The sequence below is a fragment of the Xenia sp. Carnegie-2017 genome, unplaced genomic scaffold, assembly GCF_021976095.1.
Source record: "Xenia sp. Carnegie-2017 unplaced genomic scaffold, XeniaSp_v1 HiC_scaffold_14, whole genome shotgun sequence".
Taxonomy (NCBI): Eukaryota; Metazoa; Cnidaria; class Anthozoa; order Malacalcyonacea; family Xeniidae; genus Xenia; species Xenia sp. Carnegie-2017.
The window spans coordinates 6,658,860-6,675,665 of NW_025813447.1; the positions used below are offsets into that span (position 1 = coordinate 6,658,860).

Here is a 16,806-nt window from a genome sequence, read left to right on the forward strand (position 1 = left end):
AACGCAAACTTGTCGAGGAACTATTAGCTCTACGAGGAGTTAAGTTCCAGTTGGCTGTTGAGGTTGAGCTTCGGAAGGATGAAGCAAATAGCACTGAAGTGCTTCAATCACCAGTGTTCCGGACAAAGCAGATCACGCTGCTTCAGGCGTATGAGATTCCGCAAGCGCTACATGAAGCCTTCCTAACAATCCTGAAGGGATTGGAAAAGTTCATTAGGAAAGGGTCTGGGCGGATAGTGGATCGTGTCAAAACACTCTGGCTTGACATCACTCACTACCAGCCTTTATGCGGGGGCTCATACCTCCCTCTCCACACCGCGGTCAAGAATAAGAACGCAATCTTCAACGTGAAAAACAAAGACGACGACTGCCTCCGCTAGTCTCTAAGGGCTGCACTGTTTCCCGCAGCTAGAAATCTGCAACGGCCGGGCAAGTATCCCACTGAAGACGGCCTTGACTTTGCGGGGGTGAGCTCCCATACCGCTATCCCAGCTCGAACGAGTTGAGCGTAAGAACGACCTTGCTATCAACGTGTATGGTTGGGAAGGCGGCGTCGTTCCTTGCCGTCTGAGCAAAGTAGAAAGAGCTCACAAGACTGTGAATTACTTCCTCGTCTTGGATTCGAAAAATCCTGAGAAACACCACTATACTTGGATGAAGGACTTCAACCGGAAATCAAAGAATAGCCACCGGCTGCACTTCTTTGAGCGTTGCCTTCATGGCTTCACCAGACATGATTTGCTGGAAGAGCATAAGCCTGAATGTCGAGGCATCAACCAAGCAGCGGTTGCAATCAGAATGTCATCCCTCGGAAAAAATGACAAAATCCGCTTTGAGAATTACCACAAGCAGCTTAAAGCGCCCTTCATAATCTACGCTGACTTTGAGAGCCTGATTCGTAAAATCGAGGGCCCCGCGCTTAACTCTAAAAAGAGCAGCACTTAGCAAGTCTTCAGACACGAGGCAAGCGGCTACTTATTCATAGTCGTTCGCTCCGATGGGGAAACTCAGCAGCCGCAGCATTACCGAGGGCCTGACGCGGCCAAGAATTTCCTCCTCGACGCTCCAGGAAGAAGAGCGTAAGATCAAGACGGTGTTGGCTAACCCCAAGCTTATTCGCATAACAGTCATTCCCTGCATGGGAATATGCTTTTCACCGTCCCACCTGTACACAGCTGGAGGCCGTTCTCACCCAAGCTCAGGCCGCCAAGTGACTTGAGTATCGTCGTCCCGATGACACTGCGATGAGGGCGGGACGCCCTCCTACGCGCATTACTACGCATATTACTACGCATCTGTTTGCAGCACGGCCACTTTCACTGGTGGGGTCGTGAGCCGCAGATTAGGCAAGAAAGCTGAAAAACACGATCGCATTCGGACGTCGGCTGAAACCGTGCTTCGAGCAATCTCGCTGATCACCTGCCGAGCGCTTCGAGATGGCAACTGCAGCGAAAGTGAGTACCAGCTCGTTTTTTGCGAAGCAGAGCGTTTCGCTTCGTTGACAAGCGACATTAGAAGCCAGACCAAGAGAGCTCTCCGCGAACAGACACGAGAGATAGAAGCACAGCTGAACGCTGCACATGCGAGCGGGCGTAAGGAAGGCATTCAGCTCGGGCACATGGACGCTCTGAAAAAAATTCAGCGTCAAGTGGCGGATGGCAATTCACGCTAGACATAAACTTTGCGCGCCATTGACTGCGTTACATCCCCAGGTGCATCATCTTGGTGTGAAGTGTTTGGCATGTCAAACTGGCGCTATGAGCGTCATGAATCTAGCGATTATGCCGCCGACCATCGAAATGCTCGGCGGCATAATTGCGCGTGGTTGGTAGCAAAGCTATGAAATTCGTTTGCCGCCTGTGCGGCAACAGCGCTGCTCCCGAGGAACTGCAACGTCGAGTTGAGCTTGCAAGGGAGCGATTAGATGTCCACCTCAACATGTTGGGCTGTGTCTTCGAGGGGGACCCTCTCGACGAGTACTAACTAATAGACCACGAGGGCGGCAGCGCAGGGCGCTGGGGGAGGGCTGGCAGTCTTTGGCTCCTGCCGTTGTCCTGTTGAAAAATGAATAAACTGCTTAGCATTTATCGAGCGCGCATCCAGTGAGTCAAAAAGGGCCTAAATTATTGTTTTTGTGTCTTGGATGGCGAAAAGGGTGACATGCATTTCTCTTTTTACACACATCAATGTTGGAATGTTAATTAGTAAGAACATATAATACTGGATAAAGCTCATAAAATTGATGGAATCTTTCGAAATATAGTGGAAATTTTGGGATGATATTTTACGAAAAGTTGGCCAGCTGATTTGTGCATAAATTTTTGGTAGAAGTGCTTTCAAAACACAGGAAATTGCGTTTCCGAGCTTGTAAAATTCAAAATTTTCCAAACCCCCCCTAGCGGGCTGGCGCCTTTGGCGCTCGAGTGCATCAGTCACGCAAAATACTGGTTCCGCTCCTGAACTAAGCTATGGGCACATTGTATTAAATGGGTAAACAAAACAATTTACAAAGGGAATGATACTTTATTCATGTGGGATATTCACAATGAATTATATACGAACACTGCCAACAAGTTTATTGACATGTATTGATAGAGGCAATCACTATCACATAATTTTGTTAGCTGTTTACACACGTCTGATATGTAGTAGTGCCATTGTTATGTGACTTTTGTTTTACCATTAAATATACTAGCTTCATGTTTAAATATTTGACTAATTCATGTTCAAGTTTTATTGCATATAAACTTCGTTCTTACTTTGTACATGCCACGATGCCATTAACAATTGCAACAAATTAGCGAATAAATAACAATAAGGCCTCATAGTTTCTCGATCACAAAAATAAACTACTTTGCTTCGTTATTTTATAGCCTTAATACGATACAAAACAGTGAATGGTTTTACTGAGCTACATTTAGGTACATTTTCAATGGTAATATTATATTAATAAATTTGACCTCAGTTTAATCACATGTTTATTTACATCTTTCGGAACCTTTAAAGCTCATTTGGACAGTGCTTTCCCGCATTATTTTAAGCCTGAATATTTATTGAAGAATTTCTCGTTACTAACTTCAAAAGATTAGGCCGATTGTAATTCGGACGGTATTTTGTTTACTTCGACTATTCAAATGCCGCGTATTAAATATTTCTTAGCTACGGTGGCCCACAAGTACAATACACGAACACAAATGGAAGTACACGAACACAAATGGAAGTACACAAACGCAAATAGAAGTACACGAACACAAATAGAAGTACACAAACACAAATAGAAGTACACGAACACAAATAGAAGTACACAAACACAAATAGAAGTACACGAACACAAATAGAAGTACACAAACACAAATAGAAGTACACGAACACAAATAGAAGTACACAAACACAAATAGAAGTACACAAACACAAATAGAAGTACACAAACACAAATAGAAGTACACAAACACAAATAGAAGTACACAAACACAAACAGAAGTACACCAACACAAATGGAAGTAGACAAACACAAATTCATATTCTGGTTAAATAGCAACAATGACTAAATGAGAAGTATAGCGGTCATCACAATTGCTAACGATTTAATACTTTGAGCTTACATCCACAAAATGGAAGAAGCGATACGATATTATTTTAGTAAGAATTATCAATACAAAACTATTTTGAGTTTACTCGATAAATTCCATGGCATTTCCATTTCAAGAAGTACGCTTTTAAATAAGTTAAAACAGTTTGGGTTGCGTCGGCGCGGGAATGTTGTTGACGAAAATCGTATCAGAGAATACATTTTACGAGAAATTGATGGATGCGGTAATATGCTTGGCTATAGAGCTATTTGGAGAAGACTGCAATCTAAATATAACGTACAGGTACGACGTTCGGTTGTTCAAACTGTACTTAAAGAAATCGACCCTGAAGCATCGAGACTTCGACGAGCAAACAGGCTTACAAGAAGAAACTATTTGAATCCCGGACCCAACTATGCGTGGCACGCTGACGGTTATGATAAACTGAAGCCATATGGCTTTGCAATTCATGGATGCATTGATGGCTTTAGTCGCCGAATATCATGGTTGGAAATCGTCAAATCGAATAACGATCCTCGAGTCGTTGGTCGTTTGTTTTTCGACTGTGTTCAGAACATACAATGTTGTCCTACTCTGTTAAGAACCGATAGAGGTACGGAGAATGGTATAATGGCCACCATTCAATGCTTTCTACGAAGAAACCACCAGGATTCTCTAGCAGATTTAAAAGCACATCGCTATGGGTCATCGCATACCAACCAAAGGATAGAAGCCTGGTGGGCCATGTTGCGTAAATCATGGGCGTCATGGTGGATAAACTTTTTTAAGGATCTTATTGCCCGCGGTGTACTGGATACTAGCAACGTTATGCATCTTCAGTGTCTTTGGTTCTGCTTTCACCCAGTGATGAAGGACTCACTAAGTGAAATGAAAGAATCATAGAATTCTCATTACGTACGCAAATCACGCTACCATACTGTACCTGGTATTCCAAATCAGCTTTATTTTCTTCCTGAATCTGTTGAAGCAGAAGATTACAAGAAAATGTTTGATCAACGAGATCTTAATCAGGCGGAAGACTTCATTGGCATGACAGATAATGAAAATTGTATTTATCAAGAATATTTTACATACAATGCACATTTGCTTGAAGTTGAAACACCGCAGAACTGGAGAAGTGCGTTGATCACGTAAGAACGTTTGTTAGCAGAAGCACAACCAAATCATTCTTAGAATAATTAGTGCCATGTGCTGGTGTGTTAAATATTTGTAAAGCACTTTCTCTTGTAGAGGAACTGTTGTTATGTATGACATGAAAAATAACTTTTTCAAACATTTATTAAGAATCGCAAACGCTCTTACGTAACAATAGAGCCACGGAAGTGATGAAAAATCCCATATATCGCTCTTGCCAACCAAAAAAATAGATTGAAAGTAAAACTACAGTAGATATTTAGTTTTGACATAGAAAATAAAATAATGTGAAAGATTGTTTTAACAGTATATCATGGATTTCACCAACAACAACGAAACATCACATGTCATAACATGTACAAAGCTAACAAAACTAGAGTGCCACATAAAATTCAGATAAAGCGTACGTAGATATAACTTCAATGTCCCCATTAGACAATATCAAAGTCCACGAACTCTTCTCGCGAAGAATTGATGAGAACTCTTCAACTAGCTCATTGTAGCACTGATAGGTGCTAGGGACTTCAAGTAAAGGACCACAAGTATGCGCCACAGGCCGACGAGCTAAACCATTTAAGTCAGTGAATGTGACCTTTAATTTCATTTCGGGCAGAACCACACTGGCTCCAGTAGTGAACTGAAGAAATGCACCGACGTTACTTCCAAGAGATTTAATGAATTTGGTCAAGTGTTCGAACGTTACGTGCTCGTTGTCATTTTGCGGAGATGCATCAAGCATTTTAATGACTTTCTTTGGCGTAGGCTTTTTTTCATCGTAAAACAAAAGAATGTTTGAGATATTCTGGAATTGTGTACTTTCGACATTCATCGATTGTAGTATCGGATTCCAGCAGTTGCTTACGTAGCCCGGCTTCTGAATGAGTTCTTGATGGGCAAGTTGGGCGATAATACTTTCAATGTTTTCGCCGCTTGGATTTCTGTAACAGTTGTAGCTGCTTAGCAGGTCTAATAAGTCCGTATTCTGCACGAAGTTCTCGCAATTTTGCAAACAATCAATGATGACATCTTTTTCATCTTCAGATACATACAGCTTAAATGCCTGCAACAACATATCGTCAGAAATGTCGTCATCGCCCAGAATACAACTAGCGACAAAAACGGCTGACAAGGAAATAGGGAAAATCCCCTCTTTGCTGTATCCGTATAACAATATTCTAGCTATTGCTTCCCACTGATCTTTCTGGTAATCATGTCGTATTACGGGAACTTTAGCCGCGGCCCCTACAGCAAGAGACTGAAAGAAGAGACACCAAAATTCTGTAAGCACATCCCTAGCAACACCCTTTCCTTCACCTCTCTCTTCAACACCTCGTGCATCAACGACTTTAAAAAACAAAATTGAATTCGACACTTTGGGATCACAAAATGCAGCAATTAGATCTTTCATAAGTGTTGATCGATGAATAGTTATTTCCATTTTGTCGGGAGTGACTTCAGGCTGGCTTCTTTCAAACTGCACCATGATTGAACTTGTTCCACGATCCATTACGTCGGCATGATTTAGTGAATCGCTCTGATCTAGAAAAAAACAACGTAACCTAAATATGCAATATGTTTTGAACAGTTTCTGTAGATTTGCTGCTTTCACCATTCCATTAATTTATCACCTTCAATTGGGAAATTTCAAATTCATAATTTTATATACCTAACCCAACAAAAGAACAACAATTGCTTGGTTTTGTGTAAAGCTCTAATTTACAATAGATTTTCTAAAAATATTGCTTTTCAGTATCTCACAATGTGAGTAAAAGTTAAGAAAACCATTTATACAAAGACCACCACAGGATCAATGTTAAATAACAAAGAATACATCAAAAAATAATTCAAGATAATAATAATGAATTATCTTTGTTCATATTTCAAATGTGACAAATGACTTATGCAATTCTTTAAGAATAAAATTTAATTTTACAATTCCCATATCATATATTAATCCAATTACTATACAAAATAAGGTCACAAAAGTAACAACAAACCTTCATGAAGTCTAAACTGCACATCCCCTTCAAAACTATTTTCCAAATCATTGGAAGGTGTTTCCATAGCAGCTATCAGTAAAGAATCTGGAACATCATCAGAGTTAAATGCATTTGGAGGATCAGGCATCTCACAAACATTGCTGTTCACTTGGAATGTATCATTAGCAACTGCCTGTATTGTCGGTGAACATGGTTTGCTCTCCATCCCAGCATATACATGTGCCAGTTCTTCACTATCATCCAGGTCATTCGCAACTACGACATAACAGTTACACATTTCATTCAAACATTTTTGTAAGACAAGCCCATAATTCATTTTAAGCAAACAAAATTGTATGTCAACTGTTCTCTCACATTAAGATTAACATGTCTAAATATATGGCACCAGCAATATGTGCATACATTCATTGCTGCCCTATGACTATGGTAAAGACTATGTACAGAACATTTACAGGTATTTTTATTGTGAAGTGTAAGGGTGCTACTTACGTTCATAGTCATGTATTCGACATAAATATAAGTTGACACGAGAATATGCTCTTCCTATGGACTCTTTATACTTTTCCACTGAGAATGGACTTTGTGTTCCAGGGAGATGAAGCACCTGATCAAAATCTGGATACAAAAGAATCCAACCACAATGACCAATTTCTCTCATATGTTTGTTGTGTGCCAATTGTTTTGTAATTCCCTTTTCTTTAACAGCAACATGATAATCAGTTTTTAGCACTTCAACTGGAAGAAGGGATCCTCTTCTAATTTTCAATTTTCTGCAGTCAACATCAACCTCTGCAACTCCTATATTGATCTGCACAAAGATAATAAATAACAATAAGAAAGGGTTCATTGGGGGGTAACAAAGTACAACTAAAACTGTGTTTGTAGATATCTGACATGAACATCTTAAACTGAGAATGGGAACTTACAAAGACACTCACCTTAACCAGTTCTTCTTTGTTCTTTTTCTTTTTCGAGATGTGACACACACGTTCATTCTTTTTCCGTTTTTGAATGGAGTTAATCTCTTCTTCTTGAGTCTGTAATTTTTGTCTTCTTTCCATAAACTCACAGAAGGTTAAAGACTGCTTTGTAGAATTATGATCAATGGTGTAAGATGTACTTTGAGATGTACCTTCATATTCACGGTCTGGTGTGCATTTCATTATTTCTGCACCGCAGTTCCCACAGAAATTGGCTTTTTGATGGTTAATGGCTGTGCCACAAGTCTGACAAAACATCAGAAAATTTGTCTATAATGACAAGTCTCAAGCTTCTAATCGTATACGAGAAAAAAATGATCTGATCATTCGCTGTTGAATTGCGTGTTTGTGTAACATTGTGTGCTTCCATTTGTGTTTGTCCAGTTCCATTTGTGTTGGTGTACTTCTATTTGTGTTTGTGTACTTCTATTTGTGTTTGTGTACTTCTATTTGTGTTCGTGTACTTCTATTTGTGTTCGTGTACTTCTATTTGTGTTTGTGTACTTCTATTTGTGTTTGTGTACTTCTATTTGTGTTTGTGTACTTCTATTTGTGTTCGTGTACTTCTATTTGTGTTTGTGTACTTCTATTTGTGTTCGTGTACTTCTATTTGTGTTTGTGTACAGAATTTTAAATTTGACTCTAAGTTATACGGAAATTACGACGGGAAATATCATAAAGGCTTTTTGATTGCGTTTTATCTACACCCCACAACAAACAGACGTTCGTACAAACAGACGTTCGTACAAACAGACGTTCGTCTTACATCTGCGTCCGCCGTCCGCTTCCGTCGTCTGCGTCCGCCGTCCGCGTCCGTCGTCCGCGCCTGCTTTTTATCTACACCCGTCGTCGTTGTAATATCGAGATAATGACAAGAGAGTTGCCAATGATGCCAAATATAGCAACTGGAAAAGTAAGGTCAACAATGAGTGGATGTCTTTTATTTGCCATGTTGCACTGTTTTCTATCTGTTTCTGTTAGAAGTTAACAAATGGCAGTATATGACTTTTTTGCAACTTTATATAGAAGCGTCACACGAAGTTGAAAATGCAAACTTAAGCAGATGAGAAAGCAGGTGTTTGTTCAAGTCGTGATAAAAATGGGGAATCTTTTCAAATGGCATGTACATGCAATTATTTAAATACGATTTACAAAGAATTGCAAACGCATAAATGAAAATAACTTAATGCAACAGAACATACTCCAAATAAAATGTCCATCTTTAACTCGATATTTGAAGTAAGAGATGGGACACGCAATAATTATGTTTAAAATTATTACAAATGGAACATTAGACTAAATTGACAAACTAAAACTTGCTTTATAACTGCTGAGATGTGTTATTACACATGATGCTACAAACATATTTACGACTGTTGTGAATCACTATGTTATTATTTTAAAAGAGGTGTGAGATTCATTAAAATGATTAATTGTTTAAATATGCAGGTGTTATGAGTTAGAAAAGTGATAATTACTTTCTGTCTTAAAGCTCATTGTTTAACTGGTTATTGTTAGACATGGTAACTTAAATTGACGATTTTAAATTTCAATCGTTTTAAAAAAAGTTCATTGATAAAAATACTTTACTTTGACGAATATAAAACAACGTTTGAATGCATAAACATAATATCGTGTGTCTTAAATATTAATAATGCAATGAAAACAATTTACATAACTGATATTGAAAACAGTGACAGAGAAGTATACTTCATTTGACTTACGCGTCATGACAAAAATCTAAATGTTTTTTCATTAGTGTTATCCCGATAAATCACTCACAACATTGGAACTTGAAATTGTTTAATTTAAATGTATGATATACCACACTTTAATTGTGTGATTTGTAAACAAAAGTAGACTCAATGAAATGCAAACTGGACAAAAAGCAATAGTTGAAATTTGCGTAGTAGGACTATCAAGAAAAATTTATTCAATATATAAAAATTGACCACTCAAGAAATATGCGCGGTCATTGGGTATGCAATACATTGGGTATTTGTACGCAATTGGTACATGTGAGTAGCCAGTTAAATTTGTCGTCACACAATGAAGTAGTGACTGTAATTTTGATAATATAGCTAAATGTTCAATCTTACTTAAGAAAAACTTGTTTGAATTATGTGTTTTCGTGCTAACTGTTTATATATGACCAGGTGACAGTCCCTTTCGGTTCCTGCTTAGATTACCTGTTAAGCCCCTAAGATGTCTCGCCAGTTTTAACAATAAACACATCATTTTTAAGAAAACCACGTTTTCCATGAATACTACATTATCTACAATAACCTATCTTTCAAAATCATTGTTCAACACAAATTTATGACATACATTCGACACTTGAATAACGATAGATCTTCGTAAATCAGCACAGACAACATTTTCTCTTTTATGAAAGACCACTGTGATCAGAGTCAACTGAGCTATATGTAAAAAATACAATCAAAGTATTAAGCTGTGCCAAATAAGAAAAAAGAGTTTGCGTACCGTTCGCATGAACAAGATTTACTTATTAATTGTGATTGCGTTTTACCAGTGTTATTTTGTACTTAATATTTACTCACAACATTGGCTATGCCTCCGACGATTCGGTGATGATTGCAGATAAGTTTTATTTGATCTTAGAACGCAGACGAATGCAAGTATTTTTTTTGTTTTGAATTTTGCAATGTAATATTTTCTTTGGGACAAACACAGTACAAGTTTAAGTAGATTGCCGTAAACTTTCTACTAGAAAGGAAAATTGAGCAATCCAAATACCAAACATGATATATAAATAAAAAATTAATTACTGAAATTGTAAAATAGCACTTTTATTTACTCAAAGTCTAAACGCACAACATATATGTTGCAAATAAAGCTTTGTATTACGAAGTTTCACTATGAAGTCGCAATCGTTATGAAAATTACCTGTGATATATTCCAGAGAAAGCGACAAAAGTCAAAAACAGTATTCTTCGTGATTGCTTGTATATTTAATGTTTACCTATGATAACAACTGACACTCAAAGTTTGACACGGCTTCAGACATGCCTCCAACACATTTTACAGTAGCATAGCTGTTAGTTGCGCATGTGCAGCGGCAATCAAAGAACACGCGAGCGAAGATCAAGAAACACACAAGTGGTCGCAGTTTTGGCCTATCCAGTTGGACTAAGGTTAGCAGTATAAAACAGGAAATAGTAGTTTTATGTGGAACATACCACTTGCAAGTCAAAAGTCATGCCACTTGCACGTTTGCGTCTGTGTTTGTTTGTCTAAAATGACCAAAGTGAATTTAACATTGCTTTGGTCACCATAGCCATATTACTACTATAATCAAAACATTTTCAATTACATTTCATGAAATGCTATTGCTCAAAATGACAACTTACTACATCAGCCTGTAGACAACACGAAAACAACTGCTTTAAAACTAAATATTCCTTATACCTAGGATTCCATAATTGAGGGAAATACGTCAGCAAACGTCCCTGTGATAAGAAAAGAAAATATCCCGATGTAACAATGTTATTATTTGAGTAAATTACTAAGTAAGGTTTTGAAATATATACAAATTTATTAGCTCCCAATTTCTGCCATGCTCTTTCAGTAATAACATGGGTTTCAGGGCCTACTTCTGATTATATCTGTGACACTTCAAATACATCGAATATTTGTAAACCATTTAAGTGTCTGAAGACATACCAGGCCTTTATAATACAGCTCTAAAACTTTCGTGTTACACTTTTCCATACCCAAGTAGCTTTCACAAATACTATGCTAATGATATTGGGTTTTAGTTTCTCTGCCATAATTAACTTCAGGCCAGGGGCGGATCTAAAGTATGTCAAATCCGTCGCGTGACTGATGTTTGAATTCAAAAATTACCTATTCATATTAATTAAAAATTCATTGATTATTCTTACTTTATTATCGCATTTACTTCGTGATAAAAATCCAGCTTTATCTATTATTGAAAACTAATGACTAATGCAATGAATATCTCGTTGGTAACCAGATCAGTTGAATTTTAATTGACCTGGAATAACCGACTGATCAGCCGGGTGGCTTGACTGGTTCGACTGATAAAGGAGTCTGAACGCCAAAAACGCTTATTTCATTGGTCAATAGCCAGATCAGTGGACGATCTGGAATAATCTCGATCGATAACCGGGGTGGCCGGACCTATAAGGGAGTCCACTTGCTATCGTGTAATTGGTTCGTTTAAATTTTCGTCTTACTGTGATTGGTTTGACTTATTTCGACTGATAGCCAACTGAACTAACATAGTCAAGCTCACTCTCTGAATTGAATGTTTGATCGTTTCATAGTAATTTTCTAAAGCATGATAGAAACTAAACGACAATCAGATGGAATTTATGGAAATCTTTTACAAATTCATATATTGACATGAATACTGCTGTCCAAACTGGGAATTTTTTCAAGAGGGTGAAAAATTTATGGATGAATTGTAAATGCTTGGCAAAGACGATCTCGCGAGCGAAATTTCAGTCATTGATGTTCAAAAGAAAGCCAACATTGTTTTGAGTTTTATCAGCAGAAATTTACATCCAAAATCGTAAGTAAAGGACAACTGAAGTGTATGCATGAATGCAATATATCAAAGTCAATTTATGCGAAAGTGTGATGCGATTTATGTTAATATGGCGTATGGTAAACAGATTGATGCTTCTAAAATTGTTGTTGCCGAAGGACTTTTAGCTATGATTTCTTTAGTGCTTGGGGAATCGTGGCCGTTATATGGCAGCGAAATCGTACATTCCTGCAAATATATTTCAATGGACAAAAAATCTGTAGCCATAAGGCGCCATACTATTATTTACTTTATCATAAACAAATGTTTGGGGCTTTTCAGTTTTGATCATTGATTATTCAATCATTGGACAGTTATACTATATATTGTTTAATATTTGAGAAAACTAACATTGATTACGTGAAAAGCTGTTTACTATAACCTGTGATTTTGAGTCTTCCGATCAATGAAGCTTTTTATTTTGACAATTTGACTGGAATGGTATTAAACCTGAGTATTTCACATACATGAAATGTTGTTCCATGTCACATATTGTCCCCTTTTCTAACTGAACACCTCATGTAGAGATGTAAAGGTGTGTTAATCTACGGCTCATACCAGATTGTTTGCCATAAATTCCAAAGGGCTATTGATGTATGAAAAGCATTTTCTATAAAGTAAAAATGTCTTTCTATGTATGCAGATAAACCTTGAAATTTGGCAAAACAGGAAAGTGTTTTTCATGATCACTAGGTAATTTTTCTGATGATCATTATAATTTCTAAACTAAATTATTTCAGATTTACATTTAAACGAGCTTTGATCATATGAAAAGATAATTATCATAACCAGTAAGCATGACACATGAACCAATTTTAACATTCATGTAATTATATAATTAAAGACATGTTGGTTACATTCTGTTTGTATTTGCAAATACAATGCTACTAGTGATTGCTATATAGCACACCTTGCAGAAGATAATAGTCTAGTGAAATGCCTAATAAACATTTATGGCATTAAGCTGTCCTTAACTGCCAATTTTCACTCTAATAATTTTTGCTTAATCTTTGGCAGAAAAAGATTTTGAGTTTTTTCCAAAAAAGTGAATTTGCTGGCACTGATGTGGAGATTGGTAAAGGGTTACAATAAACTTGCATGGTTTAAAGTCTGAGCTTTTCTATATCTATGAACTGTCACTTGTAGTACCAAATTTCTAACTTAACTCATTACATAGAGGTTACTTGGTAGAAATTTTTAAAGACTATATCTGTTTTGGAATAGCATTATTGTAAAATAAATTTTACGTTCCTAGACATGCTAATGAGCCATATATTTGGCATGATAGTTAGCCTAAATATTTAGCAAAACATTCAAGTATTGTTCACTTCATTTTTTTTTTGAAAAAAACGTAAGCAAAATGTGTTCTTCTTACGCAAAAATGATGCCCACAAAATACATTTTGTATTGTTCTATAACGCTGAAAATGGCATCTTCAAGGCTCTGAAATTCAAAATTTCTCAGGGGAGAATGCCTCAGACCACTCCAGGTGCGGAGCGCCTCCGACGTTTTATGACTGATGTTTGAAAAATCCTAGATCCGCCCCTGCTTCAGGCCATAGAACAACAAACCATTGACTTCATGCATGTCAGCTTTAAGTTTTTAATAATGAATAAGAATTTGGCGGCATGTTAGCTAAAATGGCCTGCAGTTTTCAACAAAGTTTGATAACTGCTTCAGGATATCATCCTGTGTGGTCACAACTTCATTTCCTGTATCTTTTCGGCAGTCTTGGTAAATTATCATCAATACTGAACTGCTTTCCCAGCATCAGCATTCACTTCGTCATTTGTAAGGCTTTCTGATAGACATGCTTGCGAGGGTGCATCGTTCATGCATAGGCGCATCAGCCACATGCATGCATGTATGTAGCTACTTGCCTGGAATGTATTTGATTATGATCTCATATCGTTGGAGTCTCAGCAACAATATTTGGAGCGTGGAGGTACTAGTGCTAAGGGTTTCCTTGTGATTGAGCCATGAGGCTTGTGAACAGTTATAGGTCTGCCATACACATAGCAATGGAATATCTCACATCTAAACATAACAGACACCAGCTCCATCTTAATTTCAGCATTAGCAGAGGTCAATAACTGTAATGGCTACGCGACGGCATGACGTTCCAGCAACAACCATATAAACATCAAGACCATCCTTAGAACCATCAACTTGGATCTTGACAAGCTTGGCAGGATCAAGAATTTTAAGACTTGTTGACTTGACAAGGCAATTTTTAATTTCTCTACTGCATCTGAATATATATAAGAAGACACACAAAGAGATTCTTTTTTTAGCGTTTCATTAAAGAGCTGCCATCAATGCTTGATTGGTTAAGTATAAAATTTAAAAAGAAGTTAACCAGTTTAAAAAATCTTGGAAAGCTCTTTCTTTCACCCAGGCATGGGCATATCAGCGATTACAGATATTTTTTCATCATCAGGTTTCTGGCCTGGTTCAATGTTTTACATTTATGGAGCTTGCCTGGTTTGAACTTAACTTTTTTGCTTTTGTTTACTCCAACAGCCTTCTAATGATCTCCTCATGCATTATTACATTCTTATGTAAGATTATGATAATCATGATATCATATGAAATTGAAACCTTCGAAGTTACCAAACAACCTCCAGCATATCGAAACATCACGGTAGACAGGGATTTGCTGGTGCGTTTTTCGCAGGGAGAGCAGTTTCCTTTTTCGTAATTGCATAATTAATGAGGTAATAAGTGTACTATCTCAGACACAACGTTTTTTTTATTAAATATTTTTAAAAGCATGTAAACTAATTTTCTATCACAGTACCCTCAACATATATTTTCATAAAAAAGCACATTGATGTTACTCAAAATAGTTATGAATAATAGTTATGCGGATTTATCATTGCTTGTTACTTATGTGAGCATGATTGCCTGTTAAGCCAGTCAGGAAGTATTGTATAGTTCAAAAATTGCACATGAACGGATTTCATATTTTTTGCTCGGGTGGTGCTAAAATATTTTGGTGGAGGGGTAAGTGGTAAGGAAATGACTTAAGAATGAAGACAAAGTAAAGAAACTTAGGTGTGGTCGGATGCTACAGATACCGAGGGTTATAGTGTTGAGAGTTCAAACATTGCCAAAAAAATCTGATCAGCTTTCCTGCCGACTTGTTTTGCTAAACGTTGGGAGGGCGTTAAAATGTTTCTTAGAGGGGTGAGCAATTTATTTAGGCGGCGAAATCTTTTAAAACAGACTTGAAAGTCATCTTTGAATTACGAATTGAGTCTCATCCTGATTTGTTAGAAGATGTCTTAACTTAAACAGATGAAACGTCAAAAAACCCCTCTTACCACAAGTTTTTGTTATGCTTCTATTGAAAATTATGTGTTGGCTCACTTGCCTGTAATATTCGTATTACAAAGAAATGTGAGAATTGTTTTTGCCTTTTCCGTCTTTTGAGCTCCATAATGTTAAACTAGAGCTTGTTACACTTCTAAGAATGTAGTAGTTCCCCGAGAACTTTTTTGATGAAGACAGCGTGTTTCTTTTTTCAGTTCGCGAGCCGAGCCAAACAAATAAAAAATAAACAAGAAGTGAACGAGGTAATGTTTCGTTGGATACTTGCTATAGCGAAATGATTTTCAGAAATGATGTGAAGAAATAACTGTGTTTGTGTGTCAGTGTGTGCCTTACGTATATCTCTTCAACAGATAAAGCACCAGAGTTCAGTTTTGCTAAGGGATTGTGGTGGTTTGATTGTTATTGATTACGTTTTATTTGATGTGCGAAGATTTATGGTTCTCGATCAATGAATTGTGCCATATTTGTGTCCAGCAACATTTATATGAACTGTTGCAGCACCATTTAGATCACTTATAATTTCGCCAATTGTCGGAGTCAAGTGTCGTTCTCTTTTGATTGCTTTGTTTACTTGTCGCATATCTATACAAACTCGGACCTCCCCTTTTTGTTTTGGTACGACCACGACTGGTGAAACCCAAGGTGTTGGTCCATCCGTTTTCTCTATGACTCCACGCTCTTCGTCTCGTTTTAACTGATTCTCCAAGTCTTTTCTCACATGAAACGGCACCCGACGATGAGGTTGTGCGATAGGTTTTACGTCCTTATCTACGTGTGGATGAACTTGAAACCCTTTCAATTTTCCCAGTCCTTGAAAGACTTCTTGATATTTGTTAATTAGCTCTTCTACTTTGGTATCTTCTCTCACTTTTTCTTGTGCCTTTTCTTTAACGGGTTCCTGTTTAGACTTTGTAGTGCCTTCTATGGATGCAACTATTTGTACCAGGCCCAATTTTTGAGAACTTTTCCAGCTTATCAAGCAACCCGTATTCCCATTAACAACAAAAAATTGTCTCCAACCCATATAGTTTCTCGGTTTCGACCACACACTGACATTTTCCTTTAATTGATAGTTGTTTCTCCGACCCATAAGGAAAGATTTTCTCATTTGCATCCTGCGATATTGGCTTTTTCTTCAATTTGTTAAAATTCACTTCATCCAAGAGATTTACGCTGGAACCGGTATCTGCCAT

At 37.4% G+C, this 16,806-nt stretch overlaps 1 protein-coding gene and 2 long non-coding RNA genes across 3 annotated transcripts; 1 reads left to right on the plus strand and 2 right to left on the minus strand.

The window, feature by feature from the left end:
• Window positions 1–5,097: 5,097 nt before the first annotated feature.
• LOC124435145 lies at window positions 5,098–8,055 on the minus strand. Its single transcript, XM_046985094.1, has 4 exons — window positions 7,663–8,055; window positions 7,214–7,532; window positions 6,722–6,979; window positions 5,098–6,263 (listed from the first exon to the last, which is right to left on the minus strand). Exons 1-4 carry the CDS (start codon window positions 7,960–7,962, stop codon window positions 5,098–5,100), a joined length of 2,043 nt encoding a protein of 680 aa, XP_046841050.1. The 5' UTR covers window positions 7,963–8,055.
• A 373-nt stretch (window positions 8,056–8,428) lies between these two features.
• On the plus strand, window positions 8,429–9,146 carry LOC124433646. Its single transcript, XR_006944549.1, has 2 exons — window positions 8,429–8,617; window positions 8,731–9,146. It is a non-coding gene; the product is annotated as an uncharacterized LOC124433646 (long non-coding RNA).
• A 775-nt stretch (window positions 9,147–9,921) lies between these two features.
• On the minus strand, window positions 9,922–10,778 carry LOC124433645. The gene is made up of 2 exons (XR_006944547.1): window positions 10,688–10,778; window positions 9,922–10,124 (listed from the first exon to the last, which is right to left on the minus strand). It is a non-coding gene; the product is annotated as an uncharacterized LOC124433645 (long non-coding RNA).
• Between the last annotated feature and the right edge of the window lie 6,028 nt (window positions 10,779–16,806).